Raw genomic sequence first — 20659 nt, 5'->3', positions numbered from 1 at the left:
TCAGTTTTTACAGAGAGCCCCTGTTCCAGACGCCCTGTTAACCAGCGGTGAATCAGGCAGAGCCCCCACCCTCAGGAGGCTCCCGTCCAGCAGAGGATAAGGATAAGTGAAGGTGATGTGTAGTGCAGCGTGTTAAACACCATGATCAGAAAGTAAAGGGCTCATCAAGAGCCCGGTGTGCATCTAACGCATGCAGGGGACGATTCTCTGGGAAGCAGCATCTCCACTGGGACCTGAGGATGAACTCAGACTTAGCTGCCCTCTTGAGAGCTGGGTCAGGTTGAGATAGTTGGGAGTGGTGAAGAGAGTTCCAGACAGCACAGCCCCAGAGATGAGAGAGCATGGCATACTTGGAGCTCCACATGTGGTTCAGCAAGATGGGGCCATAGAATCCAAGAATTCAGGGAAGTAGGTGAAGAATCAGCAGGACAGATCATGAAGGACGTGTCTAGGCCACTTCAGAAAATTTGGATTTTTCTGGAAGTTAATGAGAGTCTGCCCCAGCTGGACTCCTGACCATTCTCTTTGTCTTCTGCTGCAGGCTTGATGACTGACTCACCTAATTCTCTTTCCACTGCCCTTTGGCTGCCTCTTTCCAGGACACTACAGTATCCAGGTACAGGGTGTGTGCTCCACTCGCTGTCCCTAGAGAGACTCTTGGAGTTTTGGGTACATTCTAAGAGTCCTCACCTTAGTACAAGGAAAGGAAGACACACATCTAAGACATGGCCAGAGGGGAAAGGTAACTTTTCAAGAAACTTCATGGTAAACCTTGGCCCTGAAATTCACCGTTGGCTCTTGATCTTTCTAGGCTGTGGATGTGCCTTCCTCCTCCCCGCTAATCTCTGTGCTTTCTTTGACTGTCTAATTGCAAAGGGCCATGGGAACCTATCTAAAATTCCTGTTCTGTAATTATTCCATTGTTCTTCATATGAGGCCCAGGAATGCCCTCCTGGGACAAGAGCATGAGATCCGATGACCTTTCATTTAGTTTTTAAGACACAAAAGATAATGCTTAGTGGTATAATCGAATAATATGATTTTAGTCCCTTCTCTGCAGCTAGAAACACTTGCCCTGGCAGCTGGAAACCACCCACAGGCCTGGGAGTTTGTTCAAAAAGGAGCAGCTCTTTGCCATGAGCTTGGCAGTAGAACCAGAGCCATTGCGCACGCACCTCCAGTTCACCAGCCTTCTCTTCTCTTTTCACATCATACAGCACCACCAGTTCCCCGTCTACCACAGTCTCCCGGCAGTTAGGGCATATTCTCTGCTGTGCTACTGTGGGCTTGAAGGAGACGTGCGCCTAGAAAGAACAGTGATGTCAGAGCCTCTGCCTCTAGCCCCTTCCCAGTGAGGGCTTGGCGCTGCCCCTTCTCCAGCACACAGGGAAGAGGAGCTGCCCAGTGGACGTTCTGCATCCCGGCAACATCGGTAGACTCATTACTGATGGGAAGGACAAGCCAGGGCTTTTTCAGGGAGCATCTCCAGCCTGCCATGCTGTTTGCAAGGTTTCAGGCCTTTTTAGAAGACAGCCAATGAATTTTCTTCATCCCCTACAGAAGGGCTGACCACCTGCTTTGGAAAGAGTTGGTGAAATGTTTTAATGTTTTTAGAGGAGTTTCTCCTTACAGGAGTCATAGTTGGTTATCATTGGCCATTGAGGCAGAGAGTTGAACATTTCTAGCTATGGTTAATGAGTGAAAATCCACCACATAGGATGTGAAAGCTGTCCTTTAGCTACTGCTTCAGTAGGTGACTTAGGGGAAATGAGACTCAAAAGGGACAATCTCTGGTCAAAATGGAAAGAAACCACTGGGAGTGTTGTTCTGTGTGTCCTGGGGAGACCCTAGACTCTTCTTGGGGATCCCCATTTCTTCAGTGTCCTCAACTCAACACCAGCCTGACTTTCTATTCTCCAGAGCACAGGAGGAGAACAGAACCCACGAGCCAGAGGCCCCCGTGGATGCCTGGCAACACGCAGGGCTCAGGGTACCTTCTGTTGTCCTTTAGAAATGACTGGAACACCATCGAAATGGCCTTCAAATGTGTCGGGAACATGAAGAAATCTGATTCCCTGGGGTTCGATAACCCACACATCTACCTAGAAATGCAAGAGAAAATTACCCAAAGCATTAAAAGTCTTCAGAGTCTTTTTAAGCAAGAAGTAAAATTACAAGTAAGTCCTCAGATGCTTTTCTCCTCCACAGGTTTCCCCAGTGTGGCTTCATGATCTCTTCTGCAGGACCGCAAGTTCCTGCGACGGGATTCATCTCACTGCAGAGGCTTAAGCCCCGTCTGTCAACTCAGAACTCTCCTTCTGCTGCCTCACTCCCCCAGGAGTCAATTCTCTTCTTCATTCTATTGGAGTCTTTTTATTTCTAAGAGCATTTGCATTGTTAGGGAAAAAAAGAATTCCTTCTTTTTTTCTGTCTCATTGTTGAATAGCACTGCATTTACTCTGTAGACCTGCCATTGTTAAATAGTACTGCATTTACTTTGTAGACCTGTCAAAAGTAGACCATTTTCCCCAAATATTGGGTCCTTTTATTTCTTCTCTGTCTTGCTTTGAACAGAGCTCATCTAGGGAAATCCCCTTTGGTGATTCTTGACCAAACCACAGTCATGGCTGCGGTTTTCATTTAACTCTATGATTTGTTTTCATTTAACTCTATGTTAAATGAAGTCTTTTTTCATTTAACTCTATGATTTGTTTATTTATATTTTTGTGTCTTTATTTTGAAAAATTTGTATAAATTGAAGGAGTACAAATGCAGTTTGGTTACATGAATATATTGCACAGGAGTGAAGTCTAGGCTTTTAGTGAAACTACCACCCAAGTAATGTACCTTGTATCCATTAAGTAATTTCTCATGCCTCACTCCATTCCCACCCTCCCACACTTCTCCCAAGTCTCCCCACTCCCACTCTCCCACACTTCCGAGGCTCCAACATCTATCATTCCACACCCTATGTCCCTGTGTACATATTATTCAACTCTCTCTTATAAGTGAGAACATGTGGTATTTGACTTTCTGTATCTGAGTTACTTAGCTGCTTTTCTTTCTTTCTTTCTTTCTTTCTTTCTTTCTTTCTTTCTTTCTTTTTCTTTCTTTCTTTCTTTTTTTTTCTTTTCTTTTCTTTTCTTTTCCTTTCTTTTCTTTTCTTTTCTTTTCTTTTCTTTTCTTTTTTTTTTTCAGACAAGGTCTTATTTTGTCATCCAGCCTGGAGTGCAGTGGCATGATCATAGCTAACTGTGGCCTCGACTTTTTGGGCTGAAGCTATCCTCCTGCCTCAGTCTCCCAAGTAGGTGGGACTACAGGGGCACACCGCCATGCCTGGCTAATTTATTTATTTATTTTCAGTAGAAATGAGGTCTCACTGTGCTGCCCAGGTTGTCACTCAGTTTTTGTTAATATTGTTACCATCAACAATCTCAATGATTGTCTCTTTCTAGGCTTAGATGCTAATCACATCTAACCATCGTTTCAAATTATTTATCGTGGGATTCATGGCATTGAGCAAGAGAATGTGCGTGACTGACACCTATCCATCATCAGTACTGGAAAAACATCCAACACCACACTCTTAGTTGTACGGAGCATTTTGGCCAAGTCACATGCCCTGGTAAGGGGCTGCATTTACCCGAAGGAAGGGCGTCTTTTTTTCAATTCACGCAAAAGCACGGTATATGCTAGGAGTGGCCCAGAAAATAATCAACAGCGTAGACTCTGATAGTGAACTGATGCCAAATAGTGGGCATTATTGATCAGACGAGCAGCTTTTCAAATGGGAATTAAAGTTTCATCATGATTAATTCATTCCCTTTCATCTCCCATGTCTCCGGGCAATTCACAACGTGTCTGCTTCACTCTCCCATCTGCCAGGGGGAGGGGCACGCTGGCCTCTGTACTCTCTTAGGTTTCCTCTTGTCTAGCTCTGCCTCCTACACTAAACAGTCATAGGATGTCGCATAGATTTGAGCAAAGAAAAGAGCAGTTTAGTCTTTATAGCAAGAGACGAAGATGACAGCAGAGGTGAGTTCAGATGGATAGTAGCACAGTGGATGTCCGAGGCACTGCTCCCCTGCTGTGATGATGGCTGGGGTGGCAGGGAAGACAACTCACTTAACCTTCATCAAGCTCCTGTCATTGGCCACATATTACAGGAACAGGTAACCAAGTATAGGACGTTCTCACTTCTAAGTGGGAGCTAAACATTGAGTACACATGGACACAAAGAAGGGAACAATTGACACCAGAGCCTACTCGATGGTGAGGGAGGGAGGAGAGAAAGGATCAGAAAACTACCTATCAGGTACTATGCTCATTACCTGGGTGGTGAAATCAACTGTATGCACCACCCCTGTGACATGGAATTTACCTATATAACAAACCTGCACACGTGCCCCTGAACTTAAAATAAAAGTTTAAAAAAAGAACTGAGAAACAAAAATCTGTTACAGTACTCTTTTCAGAGATGAGACAGCGGAGACTCAGGATAACTGGTCCCTGAAGATTAGTGTCTTGGGATGAATGGTGGCCTCCCCACTAAAGATATGCCCAACCCCTGGAACCTGTGAACATGGATTTATCTGGAAAAAGAGTCCTTGCAGATGCAATTAAGGATCTTGAGTTGAGATCATCCTGTACTACCTGGTGGACCCCAAACCTAATAGGTGTTCTTGTGAGAGAAAGGCAGAGAGGCATTTGAGATGCTCGGAGGGGGAGAGGCTGCGATCGCAGAAGAAGAGATTGGAGTGATCTGACTAGAAGGCCACAAGTCAAGGACGGCTGGCAGCTGAAAGACAGCAGGAGAAGCAAGGAATGGGCTCTCCCATGGAGCCTCCAGAAAGACAGTGCAGCTCTGCAGACACCTTGACTTCAGGCTTCAATTCAGAATCAATTTCTGTTCTGTTAAGCTGTGGTGTTTGCTGTAACTTGTTATAGCAGAGCTTGGAAACCATAATACGGCTGTTAAGGAGACTGACCGCTGTAAGGAAGTGGTGTGGCTGACTCCAAACCCACCATCTTTTCAATACATCCCATTGTCTTGCAGAGTTGAGTGGCATCCAACACCACAAGTGGTGGTGATGAGCAGAAAGTAGAAATCAGGGTCAGGGACCATCAAAGGACAGTGTCACTGTCCACCCTACAGATCCAGGCTTACCTCCAAGTGTTTGGCCAGCCGTCCAGGCTGCAGATAGATCCTGTGTTCATAGGAGCCCAGCTTCCTCCACTTCACCTCCTGGTAGTGAAGTTCGAACTGCACCTTTGCTCCTGGGAGGACGTTTACTTCCGTTCTGAAGTTTTCCATGTCAAGAGCCCTGCTCCTAAAGGTGACAGCCCCCAACAAAAGTCAACAGATACACGATTGAGCAGCAAGACTCACAACCTAGGCAGAGGGTGTGTAGACTTTCCTGGACAGTCCGACCTGCTCAGTAGTTCATGAAAGTCAACAGTAGGTACCCCAGAGGTAAGTGCAGCTTCTAGATCAATTGAATTCCAACAAGAGCTTCCGTCTCCTCTCCTACCCGATCTCCGGCTCCCAGAGCTTCTTACTGACTTGAGTGTTGTCTGCAAAAAGCTACCAGGGATTGGCCCCTATCCTGGGCCAGAAACCTGACATCTATCATTGTTGATATAGCAGCTCTGCAATATGGAAATCAATACCCTGACTTTTCAGATGATAAAAAAAATTAGGCTTGGGCTGGGTGCGGTGGCTCACACCTATAATCCCAGCACTTTGGGAGGCCGAGGCGGGCAGATCACGAGGTCAGGAGTTTGATACCAGCCTGGCCAACATGGTGAAACCCCATCTCTACTAAAAATGCAAAAATTAGCTGGGCATGGTGGCGCGTGCCTATAATCCCAGCTACTCAGGAGGCTGGGGCAGGAGAACTGCTTGAACCCACCCCCAGCAGGCGGGGGTTGCGTTGAGCCGAGATCACACCATTGCACTCCAGCCTGGGCAACAAGAGTGAAACTCTGTCTCAAAAAAAAAAAAAAAAAAAAGAAAAGCTTATAGAGGACCTGCTCAAGACCCCATAGCCAGTCCACTGTGGGACCAGGACTCACACCCAAGGTTGGATGGTTCAAAGATGGCACACTCTTCCTATACTGCATTTGAAGCTCACTGTAGGAGTTCTTGATATTTTTGAAGGTCTTCAGAAAGAAAAACTTTATTATTGCAACAAATTGAGTATGTTTCTCTCTCTCTTTTTTTTGAGCTGGAGTCTCGCTCTGCTGCCCAGGCTGTAGTACAGTGGTATGATCTCGGCTGACTGCAACCTCCGCCTCCAGGGTTCAAGCTGTTCTCCCACCTTAGCATCCCGAGTAGCTGGGATTACAGGTGTGCGCCCCACACCTAGCTAATTTTCATATTTTTAGTAGAGTTGGGTTTTCGCCATGTTGGCCAGGCTGGTCTCAAACTCTTGACCTCAGATGATCCATCCACTTCCACCTCCGAAAGTGCTGGGATTACAGGCTGAGCCACTGCACCTGGCCTGAGTATGTTTTTCTATCAGAAGGACTTATTTTAGTCACATACATATTGAGTTCAATGTGATCATTGATCTTGAGGTATTTATGGTTTAAAGAGAAAGCAGAAGAATTATCAACACTGGTGATTCCAGCATTAGGATAAACAAAGAATGATTTTTTTTAAACGAAATAAGTAATCACTGGGCACGGAGGCTGACGCCTGTAATCCTAGCACTTTGGGAGGCCGAGGTGGGTGGGTCACTTGAGGTCAAGAGTTATCAGCCTGGCCAACATGGTGAAATCCCATCTCTACTAAAAACACAAAAATTAGCCAGGTGTGGTGGTGGGTGCCTGTAATCCTAGCCACTCAGGAGACTGAGGCAGGAGAATTGCTTAGACTGGGGAGGTGGAGGTTGCAGTGAGCCCTGTCTCTACTAAAAATACAAAAATTAGCCGGACGTGGTGATGGGTACCTGTAATCCTAGCTCTTGGGAGGCTGAGGCAGGAAAATTGCTTAGATCTGGGAGGTGGAGGTTGCAGTGAGCAGAGATCATGCCACAGCACTTCACTCTATCCAGGGTGATAGAGTGAAACTTCATCTCAAAAATAATAAAATAAAATAAAGACAAAAAAAGAAAAGAAATAAGTGAGTAAGCAAGGTAAGATGTTGCATAATCAGCCTACGAGATTGGGGAGTTGTTGTGGACAGTCAGTGTGAGATAATTGAAGAAAAAGATGAGCATGACCTTGTGCAAAGCTTTGAGACAGAGCCTGTAGTGAGAGACCATGTTTACCCGAGTGGTGCACTAGGATGGGAGCTCTGCGTTCCCTGCAGTATCTCCAGTGCCTAGAAGAGTTTCTGGTAGAAATAAGTATTTGTGGGATGGATAAACAAATAAATAAGTATTTGTGGGATGAATAAACAAATAAATGAATGGGTGATGTGGTCAAAATGAGGATAAAGATGGCAAAATCTTCCTTCCTTCCTTCCTTCCTTCTTTCCTTCCTTCCTTCCTTCCTTCCTTCCTTTTCTCTCTCTCTCTCTCTCTCTCTCGACAGAGTTGCTCTGTCTCCAGGCTGGAATGCAGTGGTGCGATCTCGACTCACTGCAACTTCTGACTCCCTGGTTCAAGTAATTATCCTGCCTCAGTCTCCCGTGTAGCTGGGATTATAGGCACACGCCACCACACCCAGCTAATTTATGTATTTTTAGTAGAGACGGGGTTTCACCATGTTGGCCAGGATGGTCTCGATCTCATGACCTCATGATCTGCCTGCCTCAACCTGCCAAAGTGCTGGGATTACAGGCGTGAGCCACTGTGCCCGGCCAGCAAAATGATTCTTAACGGTAAAAGAACTGATTTACTGGCCAGGCGCGGTGGCTCACGCCTGTAATCCCAGCACTTTGGGGGGCCGAGGTTGGTGGATCATGAGGTTAGTAGATCAAAACCATCCTGGCTAACACGGTGAAACCCCGTCTCTACTAAAAATACAAAAAAATTAGCCGGGCGTGGTGGCTGGTGCCTGTAGTCACAGCTACTTGGGAGACTGAGGCAGGAGAATGGCATGAACCCGGGAGGCGGAGCTTGCAGTGAGCCGAGATCAAGCCACTGCACTCCAGCCTGGGCTACAGAGTGAGACTCTGTCTCAAAACAACAACAACAACAACAACAACAACAACAAAAACTGATTTACCTGCAGGAAGGCTAGAGGCATTTCCTCTGCTTGGAGCTTCTTCTCTCCTTTCTCTACCTGGCTGAAGTTTACTACAGTTGGTGCTCTGTATCCTCTGGAGTTTGGTTCCAGGATTCCCCAAGGATACCAAAATCCAGCGATGCCCAAGCCACTGTTATAAAATAGTGTGGTGCGGTCAACCCTCTGTATCCACAAGTCTCCATCCACAGTTGGTTGAATCTGAGAATGTGAAACCCATGGATATGAAGGCCAACTGTAATCTTCCTGGGCTCCGCTTACACACAGTCCTCTGTGGGGATTTCCTGGACCCTCAGACGGGATTACACACTCGGCACTCGGAACTCCCACAGTGTTTTTTGTGTACCCTCTCTGTATTTCTGTATTAGCACTTGCCCACTACAGATATTGTTGTCACAGGTTCCTTGTCTGTCTCCTGTACGGGACTGACGGTGTCTGCTTTTGTGGTGCTGCTGCCTCTGACAGAACTGGGTACAGAGCTTGCGTTTGATGCATTTCTGTTGGATGAATAAATGCACGAATGAAAGGAAAAGAAGTTCAACTACAGGTGAGTTTGGGGATGTAGGAGAGGAGGAGATGAGGAAAGAAACGTGGCAGGATTTGGCCTGATAGTGAGTGTGCACTGCAAGCAGTGAGAAGGTGAAAATTCCTTTGAAGATTTTTTTCCCTTTGAAGAGAAGCTGCTTTTTGAGGGTGACTTGGCATTCCTAGGTCTTACTTAGATTATAAGGGGAAAAAATAAACAAAACCTAAGTATCGCAGCCCAGCATGGTGGCTCAAGCCTGTAATCCTAGCACTTCGGGAGGCCGATGAGGGAGCAGTGCTTGAGGCCAGCCTAGAGAACAAAGCAAGGCCGTATCTCTACAAAAACTAAAAAAATTAGTCAGGCATGGTGGTGCACCCCAAGTCCCAGCTACTTGGAAGGATGAGGCATTCCCGCTTGGGGCCAGGAGTTTGAGGTTGTAGTGAGCCGTGATCACACCACTGCATTCCAGCCTGGGCAAAAAAGTAAGACCTCATCTCAATAAATAAATAAATAAATAAATAAATAAATAAATAATTGCCTTATCCCTACAAATAGGCAAAAAAAAATCATTAAGGCAAATTTCAAACTTTCCCTTCTGCATATATGTTAAGTTTTGTAACAAGATCACCAACATTTCTGTAATTTCTCTCTTCGCTCTTTAGAAAAATCACTGTTTATTTACAGAACATCCATCTACTTGCTAGACAAGTGATGTAAGCACAACCAGCATGCGATCACCCAGAACCCATTGGTTGAAGAAGGACCTTTAGGCAAATAGAAGCTGCAGTGCCTAATTCTCCCATCTGGCTCCGAGAGTTTGCCATTGGCTCAGGTGCTGTGCCTTTCCGGAGGCTGGTTTGCTGCTGTGGGAAGGAGACAGGAGAGGAAACCACCATCGAGAGGCAAAGGCAAGCCTTGCTCACTCACGCCTTACCTCACCAAGCCAGCCGTCTTGCCTTTTGCTCTGGCCTGTGCGTAGAGAGCTCGGCCCACAGTTTTCTCCTTAATAGAACTCCTAAATGTCGTGCCATCCACAGTCCTAGAAAACAACAGAAGGCAACCAGTTGATCAGAAAAATAATCTTTTTTTTTTTTTTTTTCTTGAGATGGAGTCTTGCTCTGTCACCCAGGCTGGAGTGCAATGGTGCAATCTCGGCTCACTGCAACCTCTGCCTCCCGGGTTCAAGCGATTCTCCTGCTTCAGCCTCCTGAGGAGCTGGGATTACAGGTTCCTGCCACCATGCCAGGCTAATTTTTTGTATTTTTAATAGAGGCGGGGTTTCACCATGTTGGCGAGGCTGGTCTCGAACTTCTGACCTCGTGATCCTTCTGCCTTGGCCTCCCAAAGTTCTTGGATTACAGGTGTGAGCCACTGCACCCGGCCCAGAATAGTAATCTTAGCAAAACAAACAAGAGCAAGCAAAGAACCCAACAAGGTTGATTTAATGAATGAGGACAATGATCATTTTGTGTCTATAAGAAATAAGAAGGGAGGCATTTGAATAGTTTATAGACAGGACTTCCTTTATTGATTGGATAGTGTGGCTTGAGAGGGGTTTGGTAGGCTCCCACCCTAAAACCTTTCCCTCATGTACTGTTGTTTGTTTTTAGATTTTTCCTCATTTTTGAATTTCATCCTTTAGATGAAAAATGGTTCTCTTTGGGTATCCCCTTCGAATGACAAACGTGACTAGGAGAGGTGACTGATAAATTCCGAATTATCTCATTACCTTTGGTTCACCAGGTCATTCTGTGAGTTAAGAATTTGGCATAGCTGTGGGGTATGCAATGGACCAAATGTTTATGTTCCCCACAAATGTGTATGTTGAACCTTACTTCTTAGGACGATGACATTAGGAGGTGGGGCCTTGGAGAGGTAATTAGGTCTCATGAATAGCCTTTAGTGCTCTCACAAAAGAGACTTCAAGGAGTTCTCTCATCTCTTTCCATCCTGACTGAACCAGGAAATGGGCCCTCACCAGACATGAAATCTTTGGGCACCTTGATCTCAGACTTGCCAGCCTTCAGAACTATGAGAAATACATTTCTGTTGTTTATAAGCTACCCATTTTATGGTACTTAGTCATAGCAGCCTGAGCTGATGAAGACGGACTATTATGCTCCTCTGCAAGGGTGGAAAAGAATAGAGAAAAATGGGGGAAGGTGCTGGTGGGTCCACTGCCAAAGTGGTGCTTATCTGGAAACCGTCTCCCTTGGGGACCTCTGTCTTCTATTTGCACCTTGTCTCTTTCCACCATACTTTTAGCTGGCTAGCAACTAATCCTTCCCAAGTAATGGTTGGTCAGAGAGGTAGAATCCAGAATTTTGGAAGTAAATGGGAACTTCCAGTACTCAAATGGGCAGTGTCTTTTCCAAAGGAGCAATTTAGAAATGTGTGAAGTTTGGGTTGTTGAGATGACTCGCAAGTGCTGCTGGCATTTGTGGGAGGACACCGAGAATGTTAGTCATCCTGCAATGTGAAGGACAGCTCCACTGAAGAATTTTCCTGCCCCAAATGCCAACAGCACGTGTGTTGAAGCACACTTCTGGGTTTGCCCCTTTAGATGAGAGACATCAGACCCAGGAGACAGATGACTCTTGCTCAAGGTCACGCTGCTGGTCAAGACCATCATGCTTCTATCAAATCATAACTAAGTCTCAAAGGCCAAGGAGTCTTTAGGACAAAGGAAATCATCTCCCATAGAATATTCAGGATCTTGACAAAAAAGTAGAAGGGATATTTTGGCTAGTACATAGGTCTACACAGCTCATTTTAAGTTGTGATAATTAAGCAGGTATCTTCTCTGGTCTTATAAATTCAGCCTAGAGCAGAGGGAGATAAAAGGAAATGTATGTTTCACAATTCTGTCCTTTGTACTTCAAATCTTCTATGTAATGAAATGGTAAAGAAAGAACAGAATGAAAGATGGAATAGTATGCAGGCATAAAAAAAGGAATGAGGTCATGTCCTTTGCAGGGACATGGATCAAGCTGGAAGCTATCGTCCTCAGCAAACTAACACAGGAACAGAAATTCAAACACTGTATGTTCTCACTCATAAGTGGGAGTTGAACAATGAGAACACATGGACACATGTGTGGGAGGGGAACATCACACACCAGGGCCTGTCGGGAGGTAGAGGGCAAGGGGAGGGAGAGCATTAGGACAAATAGCTAACACATGCGGGGCTTAAAACCTAGATAACAGGATGATAGGTGCAGCAAACCACCATAGCACATGTATACCTATGTAACAAACCTACACATTCTGCACTTGTATCCCGGAACTCAAAGTAAAAACAAAACAAAACAAACAACCAAAAAACAGAAATAACAGATCTTTAGAGTAAGTTCTGATTATGTGGTTTAAAAATAGGAATTTACTAAAATAGTTTTCAATGTCATTTCTAGACACGGGTTCATATAATACCACTACAGAAAAGCTTTCCCTTCTCCCTTTGCTTTTTAGAAAAGGCAGACAAAAAAAGCGATACATTTTAAAGCCAATTCAAAGGATACCAATCAAAGTGACACAATGCCTTTTTCTGCCTACTTGGTTTTGTTTGGAAAATAGAGTTCACATGACTGCCAAAGTGCATGGTAGTTGAACCCTTTACTGTTTATCCACAGTGATCACTGATTACCCTGGTGTATGAAAGACAAAAGTGGATGAGAAGTAACTCAGCCTAATGTCTTCATAAAAAAAATAGCCAGACTTTATGCACGGTACTTTGCTGTGTTCTTGGCAACTTAAGAGGGACATTGACCACTTGGAACATACTCTGGGGTGGCCACCTTGATATTTGGACATAGAAATCATTCCACTTAGAGGAACAGAGAATATTTAACTTTGATACATGAAGGCTCCAAGTGGATAAGATAACTGGCATTAACTGTTTGGAAAGTATTGGAGTAGTTTAACATTTTTTCATTATGAAAAATTTCAAACACACGGAAAATAGAGGGAATAATATGAGATGTCCATGAAACCATCACTGAGCTACACCATTATGAATACTCAGCCAATCTTAATTTGTCTAAACTCTCATGCTTTCCACCTCAATTGTTAAGAAGCCAAGCTCAAGGCCGGGCGCAGTGGCTCATGCCTGTAATCCCAGCACTTTGGGAGGCTGAGGTGGGTGGATCACGAGGTCAAGAGATTGAGACCATCCTGGCTAACACGGTGAAACCCCGTCTCTACTAAAAATACAAAAAACTAGCTGGGCATGGTGGTGGGTGCCTGTAGTCCCAGCTACTTGGGAGGCTGAGGCAGGAGAATGATGTGAACCCGGGAGGCAGAACTTGCAGTGAGCCGAGATGGTGCCACCGCACTCCAGCCTGGGCCACAGAGTGAGACTCCATCTCAAAAAAAAAAAGCCAAGCTCAGATGGCACATCATTTCATCTATGAACACTTCAATATGTATTTTGTAGAGAGCTTTTAAAAAATTCATGTGATTATCACTAGAGACATTGGGTAGAAAGTGGAAAATATTTAAATGAAGTATAAGAAAGGACTCTTAACAGAGCTGTCAACCGTTGAGTTGATTGCCTTGGGAAAAGTGAGTTTATCATTAAGGAAATCATCACACGCTTGTAAGTGGTGTTACAGAGGAGGTCAAGCACTGGATAAGTAATTGGATTTAATCTGTGGTTCTCAACTTTTTTTTTGTTTTTTTTCCTACAGAGAAACATATGGCAGATGGCATTGACCTGCTGTGCACATGCTCTTACATGGTTTGCTATAAGCCAGAGCAACCCAGTATATTCTTCTCCTCCCAAGAAAGTATATTAAAATGCAAGTAAGTATGAGGTTGTTACCATAGAGATAGACTTAAGTTTGCTTTAGCTTATTAGAAACAAAAAGCAAATAATTCACAAATTCTAATGCTTTGAACAGGAGCAAATTATTGGGACCAACCTCATAATGACCCTTGCCATCCAGCCGGTCCACAGTTCTGGAGGTAAGCGCCACTGGGAGAGTTGGCCATGAAGGTCCACTCTAACTATGAGGGGTTTTGATTCTGTGAATAGAGCATCTACAATTTCTGGCTCTACACAGAAGTTACTCACATGGAGAAGTTGGAAATGAAGGCTCCTTTGGGGATCTGAACATCAAACACGACATTCTGAGGCTGTGGGGAATTGTTCACCACTTTGCTCTGGATCATGGTAGTAGCCATCCGAGAAGTAATAGTAGACTGGACTTTATAGCTATAAAGAGTTACTTGATCAGCCTCTTCCTGAAATTGGCAAGAAAGCATAATGGTACTAATTGAAAAATCACACAGAACTTCATCAAATGTAGAGCATTTGATGTTAACAGCACTATATTTTCCTTGTTTTACTAGCAGAACAATTCCGAGGCCTTGATAAGGGCAGAACTCGGGTGTTGTTAAGCATTCTCCTAAATTCTTGGAACACCCAACGAGCAGAAGTCTGCCTTCGTTTCAAGATACTTTGAGCTAAAAGGCATTTTCAGCCCTGTGAGTCTATAAATAATGATTTTTCAAAAATTAGAATACATGTAGAAAATGGTTGTGGGAAGCCAGATTGGATTGAGGAAGTCCAGGAAATAACTCCAAATGCAGGACCATCAGCTGGGGAAAGGATACTGGATTGCGAGGTTGAATATTCCTCAACAATACCCTGGTTGTATCTTCTGTTAGGGTCAGACAGGGGTGCTGTGGGGTGGATACACACATGTGGCCTCTACCAACCCCTCTTACCGCTCTCTACCTTCTTTAGTCTCCTCTATTACAATTTCATCTGCAGTCCTTTTCTCCTCCCTCAAGTCAAAACAAGTTAGGAGAACAGTGATGGGTGTAAGCAAGGGGCATTGATCTTGGACCAGGCATTCTGATATAAGTATTGGTCCAACACTCTGGACCTCCTTACCCAATCGCTACTGATTTAAAGCAGCTCCAGTATAAAGGATCTCATATGTAAGTGTTCTCAAAGGCAAGGTCCTAGAAACCCATGTCTTTCAGGAGGTGACTGAGAGCTGCAAGCTCCTTCAGGTCTATGACAACTATGGGACCCATTAGATTTCGCCTTTTTCTCCAAAAGAATTGACTTGTCTCAATACCAGGTCTCATTCCCCAAACTTTGTAGTCCAACATTAAACCTTTTGACTAACCATGCGGCTCACCTCAAGCTAAGATAAAATCCAGGCGAAACTACGTGTCCTTCCTCCCTCTGAAGTGTGTACTTCTGGCAGTTTCTGCCAATTCAGGGCAGGAAGCACAACATAAACCACTTCCTCAGGTTGTTTTCTTGCCACAGGATGGTCTACTCTGAACATCTCAGGGACCTGGGCCATTTTGTATTTAAGAGTTCCTTCCCACGGGCACTCTTTTATTATCCAAAGCTGTCAGGTGTCATACTTTAAATCAAAATGGTGTCGGAAGTGATGGCTCACACCTGTAATCCCAGCATTTTGGGAGGCTGAGGCAGGCAGATCACCCGAGGTCAGGAGTTCGAGACCAGCCTGGCCAACATGGTGAAACCCCATCTCTACTAAAAACACAAAAATTAGCTGGGCATGGTGGTGCATGCCTGTAATCCCAGCTACTCAGGAGGCTGAGGCAGGAGAATCTCTTGAACCTAGTGGGCAGAGGTTGCAGTGAGCTGAGATCACGCCATTGCACTCCAGCCTGGGCAAGAAGAGTAAAACTCTGTCTCAAAAAAATAAAAATAAAAACGTAAAAATAAATACTTAAAACGGTTAAGTTGGAATAAATCCATAAATTTATACAGTGGGATGGAACCTATGTTATATGGCAAAACTCAAGAAAATCAAAAGAAGGGCCCCTTCAGCCCTTGGTGACTTCTCTCCTGTCTGAAAAGACTGCACTCTTTAATGCTGAATTTTAGAAACACTTCCAAACAGTTGAGCAAGGCAGTATTTCGAAAGTCAGGTAAATACTCGGTGACGAAGACCGAAGAGACACCCAGATTGATTTCCTGGGAATTATTAGCAGGAAAATCATTCAATCTGTAACAGCATCAAAGTCAACTTACCATTATTTCTCCCGATTCTCCCGGAAGGCTTCTCTGTGAAAGGAAGTTAGACAATCATTCTTCAACTGTATGTCACTTATTACCTTGAGGGCCAAAACCGTTTTCTCAGTCAAAAAAGAAATTTTAGTTTTCTTCAGTACTGAGCTGTTATTCATTCACTGAAGTTGAGACATAAATATTGAACATTCTTGGAAACTATTTTCCCATTGGTGAGTTTCTCAATGCCTTTCTTTACCAATTTTGGTGGCGTGCATGTCATTCTTGGATATAATGCTAGAACAAGTAATTTTTAAATAAAAATATACAACCAAATGCATCCTGGGTGGTGTATATCCCCTTGATGTTATTTGCTGTTTTTTACTCTGTCAAATGGAGACTTTGAGTCTCCCCTTCAGATCTCAGCTCCAGCAGAATTCCTCCAGTGAACATCTCTGATGCCTCAAGACTAGGCCGGTTTCCTTTACTAAGTGTTTTCGCAGTAGCATATCCCTTCCTGTAGCGCACTCACCTTGTTTCATAATGATTCATTCTATTTGAGGGATTATTTGACTCAAGTCTGTCTCTTCCTTTAAACTAAACATAAAAGCAGGGATTTTCATGTATTTCCTCCACGGTGCAACCCCAGAGCCAAACACAGTGACTGGCACCTAGAAGATTCTATGCTTGTAACCACCATGCTAGGAGATTATCCATACACTTGACTGTCCTGCGGAAAGGAACAAAGGCGATTCCCTTGCCTTTGAAAGTGAATGGCTTAAGGGTGGTGGGTGAACATGTAATGTTTGGTGAGCTGTTAATAATAGATCCAAGAAGTCAGGTGTTGGATAGAAGCTCAGCTCACCTGATTCAGGGTGAACTGAGGTTCTGTGCTATGTGACATGGTAAAGTCAATGGTTGACCTCTTCTTGTAGACTTCTTGAATGCAATGCTCAATGACAAATTTTTCCCTCTTGTGGCTAAATAAATCGTGACATGAAGTCTTGCTTATTGGATTTTAATATTATTGGTCTACAAAAAAACCCTGGATTTTCAGAAAGTAGAAAATTCATACCCATACAAAATAAGACATTGATCAGCTTAGAGTTTGCTGCTTCCGTAAATACCTCCTTTCTCAGCATGTGGGCTCCATGGGGAAGGAGCCAAGCCCTTCCTGGTGTTCCAGACTACTCATCCCCTTAATTAGAGGGTTTTGTCTATACTGCCGCTGGTGGCCTCCAGGACTGCAACTCCCAGTGTGGCCAGTTCTCCTTTTTAGGTGCTCTCAGAGTGACCAGAGGAAGGAGATTGTAAGGCTGCAAGGGGAAGTGTCTGTCATCACTAAAAGAAGAAAAGTCTTCCTAACAGAAAATCCTTCCCCATAAGGCAGGAAATAATTTCAGAATCTTAAGTGTTGAAGAAAACACATAGCCATGTGATATTTTTTTTAATTGAGTGGGGACAGGGTCTCCTTCTGTTGCCCAGGCTGCTGCAATCATAGCTCACTGCAGCCTTGAACTCCTGGGCTCAAGCGATCCTCCATCTCAGCTTCTCAAATAGCTGGGACTACAGGTGCATGTCAGCTAATATATATCTATATCAGCTGGGTGGCGGAGATAAGGTCTCACTGTGTTAACGGGGCTGGTCTGGAACTCCGAGCCTCAAGTGATCCTCCCTCCTTGGCCTCCGAAAGTGCTGTAATTATAAGCGGGAGCCACTGTGCCGAGTCACGTATTCTTTAGAGGGCTAACTTGAGCATTATGGTGTGAAGGCTGCTAAACAGCTGTGTGAATTTCCCTTTTGATTTCACCTGGGTGATCTCTTCCACCAAGGTGTAAGAGCACTGGACTCTTCTGTGCTAAAAAAAAAACACTCTTAAGAAAATCTAGCAGAAGGCATCTTAACACTTATCTTACTTCTTCTGCCATAATCTCTTTCATTTTTTTCCCCCCTTTTGGAAGTAAAGCTTACTATACCTGATATCTCTGGTTCTCTGCCACCAATTGAAATTTGCCTGGGGCCAGTTCCACAAGATCTTCATAGTCTACAAACTTAAAAAAAATTAGGATTTTAACTTTTTTTTTTTTTTAATTATACTTTAAGCTCTGAGGTACATGTGTACAACGTGCAGGTTTGATACATAGGTATACATGTGTCATGTTGGTTTGCTGCACCCATCAACTCATCATTTAGCTTAGGTATTTCTCCTAATGCTATCCCTCCCCCAACCCCCAGCCCCCCGACAGGCCCCGGTGTGTGATGTTCCCCTCCCTGTGTCCATGTGTTCTCATTGTTCAGCTCCCACTTATAAGTGAGAACATGTGGTGTTTGGTTTTCTCTTCTTGTGTTACTTTGCTGAGAATGATGGTTTCCAAAAGATCTAGAGCCAAAGAGATAGCTGTTGGTATTCATTATTTTATATTCTTTCCTCTACCTCTGGGCAATCACAATTTTGTATAAAATGATTTCTTTAGTATATTTCTATTTGCTGGTTACGTCTCAGAGGTGTACAAATGGAAGGTAACAACACCTTCGCATTTGTTGGACACGGGAATTCATTTCTGAGTTTGCCCGCGGGTAGTAAGACAGGGATCAAAACAACCCAGTGATTAGGTGGGTGTCTGGGGAAGTAACTGGGTAGACCCTGGAGGCATTTGCAGTGTCTGACTGGACAGACATGAACCATACATCTCCCCCAAGTTAAAAATATAGGTATTTTCTAAAAGGAATGCCAGTTAGAAATGACTGAAAAAGCACAAACGCATTTAGATGTCTTGGCTTCCATTTGAGATTTCCAACACACTCTGGTGACTTTTAAGTGTTGGAAAATATGATGGTTTCAAAGCAGACAGAGTGATATTTTCCCTCTGTAAATATGCCGTCATATTCTCTGGCATTTTTGTAGGTAATCCACTCTGCAAGTATCATAAGCCTTCGCGTTTGCTGGGATGTTCCCATAACACGCTTTGCTTTTCTGGCATAAAAATAGCTCTTGTATGACTTTCAGAAACAGACTTTCAGTCCAAGACTTTCCTTACATTGGAGATGGCTAAGGGACAAAAGTGGAGACCTACACTCCGTGGGAGTTATTCTTGTACTTTTCCACCCTTCTTTCTGTCTTCCCCTTTAATAGGAATACTTAAAGTGTCCTTATTACAAGTATCACTGTTCACTTAGGTATGGAAAACAGTGTGCTTTGATAATGACTTTTCTTACACTCTTAGTAAAAGAGTGATAATATTTCTTCGTCATCATAACAGCTAATAATGATGAAGCACTTACTAGTCCAGGCACTCTGCTAGAGTTTACACTGTGCCATTTAATTCTCAAAGCAAACCTTTGGGTTAGGTCTATTCTTACCCCCATTTTTTTAGATGAGGAGTGAGCAGCTGTGCTCCATAAATGCTACACTCTGATGCCTGCCCACTGAGCTTGACTTCATTCTCATGCAAAAGCTGTTAATGCTGTAAAAGGTAAATACACATTCCAGTAATTATAACAGTAAACACTTGCACTCAGATGAATTTTATCTTAAGTTTCCATTACACACAGAATAAGGCCATTGAATAGCAATTGCAATAGGCTATTTACTGAGCTGATGAGCAGGCCAACAGCAAGGAGTGATCTGGAAGTACTTACTTCAGAAAGTCCATTGATGGGGATTTCGAAGCCTGATACTTCAGAAAGAAAGAAGCAGATGAAAAAGCACGTGAGTTGTTTCATTTTGCTGGACAGTTTTGCCAAAGCTCCCCAGAGCAGATGGCCTGGGGAGGATATCACTTCTTCCTACTGAACCAAGTTCAAAGGAACAGCAGAGGAGACCCGTTCGCTTTAAGAAAGAAGAAAAAAGAAGAAAAAAAACTCTCTAACTTTGCTCAAAATTGGGACAAATATTTGTTCTGGAGCTCAAACTTGAGCTGTGTGGGTGGATCGAACACCCAGAGGTTATTCAAACAGCAAAGTCAGAAGCAGTCACTCACTGCGAGGACAAGTCAGGGGCAGATGGATGTGCTTGAATGTTCTTATGTGCTTTTTTTTTTCTTCTCTTTTTGGATTTTGCTGATTTCTATTGATCTTAAAATCAGAGAGACCTAAAGATAATTGTCATCCTTTCTAAAGGACCAAGTGCAGAACTATTCCCAGAAACAAAATCCTTTGATCTAAATTAAAGCAGAAAAAATGTAGAAAAAGTGGGAGAAGACGCAGAGTGGTTGTTCTGAGCAAAGAATTCATTGTGCGCGTTTTTCCCATCTCTCTGATGACTGATTACCTGTTACCTATAAAGAGCCAGGCAAGTGGCTGTGCAGGATACTAGGGCAGATCTTCAGTGAGGATGCTTCGTGAATGCCTTTGGTTAAGGTAACAGTGTCTGTCCTGCTGCCCCCATCAGCCGGGCTCAAGTCAGTGGCAAATCAATACTCCCCGGTTTCGGAATTGGAGTGCACTGGTGAGATCAAAGCTCATTGCAGCCTTAACTTCCCCCGGCTCAAGCCATCTTCCCACCTCAGCCTCCAGAGTAGCTGGACTACAGGTGTGCACTACTGTGCCCGGCTATTCTTTGTAGAGATGAGATTTCATCATGTTGCTCACCCTGGTCTTGAACATCTGGAATCAAGCTATCTGCTCGCGTTGGCCTTCCAAAGTGCTGGGATTCCAGATGTGAGCCACCATGCCTGGCCTCCATCCTGGTCACATTCTATTTATCTTGCAACGAACAGGAAATGTAACTTCTTGGATGCAGCAGTGAAATAGGAAGCTCCAGCTGTGGGCAGAATTACAATACAAGGGAGGTTGTCTCATCCTCAGGACCAAGCACCCCAGGCCAACTTCTGGGATCCTGGAGCTCCTTGCAACATTTAAAGCCCAATTTACAAGGCATGCAACAGAGAGTCATCTGCACTTTCCTCCCTAGTTTCCCCTCAGTCTTTGAAACTGCACAGCCGT

At 44.1% G+C, this 20659-nt stretch overlaps 1 protein-coding gene across 1 annotated transcript in view; it reads right to left on the bottom strand.

Annotated features, from left to right (window-relative positions):
• ITIH2 (inter-alpha-trypsin inhibitor heavy chain 2) overlaps positions 1-19659 on the bottom strand; it is a 45819-nt gene extending 26160 nt beyond the window's left edge. The window contains exons 1-8 of the mRNA XM_050804642.1: positions 19355-19659; positions 17692-17766; positions 15740-15772; positions 13790-13959; positions 9654-9758; positions 5168-5330; positions 1995-2102; positions 1176-1304 (exon numbers count right to left, since the gene is read on the bottom strand). Coding sequence (XP_050660599.1) covers positions 1176-1304; positions 1995-2102; positions 5168-5330; positions 9654-9758; positions 13790-13959; positions 15740-15772; positions 17692-17766; positions 19355-19438 — 867 coding nt within the window. The 5' untranslated portion in view covers positions 19439-19659. The remainder of the gene's footprint in view (positions 1-1175; positions 1305-1994; positions 2103-5167; positions 5331-9653; positions 9759-13789; positions 13960-15739; positions 15773-17691; positions 17767-19354) is intronic.
• Between the last annotated feature and the right edge of the window lie 1000 nt (positions 19660-20659).

Source organism: Macaca thibetana, chromosome 9, assembly GCF_024542745.1.
Source record: "Macaca thibetana thibetana isolate TM-01 chromosome 9, ASM2454274v1, whole genome shotgun sequence".
Classification (NCBI taxonomy): Eukaryota; Metazoa; Chordata; class Mammalia; order Primates; family Cercopithecidae; genus Macaca; species Macaca thibetana.
Note: the sequence above shows the minus strand (reverse complement) of the source record. Positions and strands in the feature narration are given on the sequence as shown.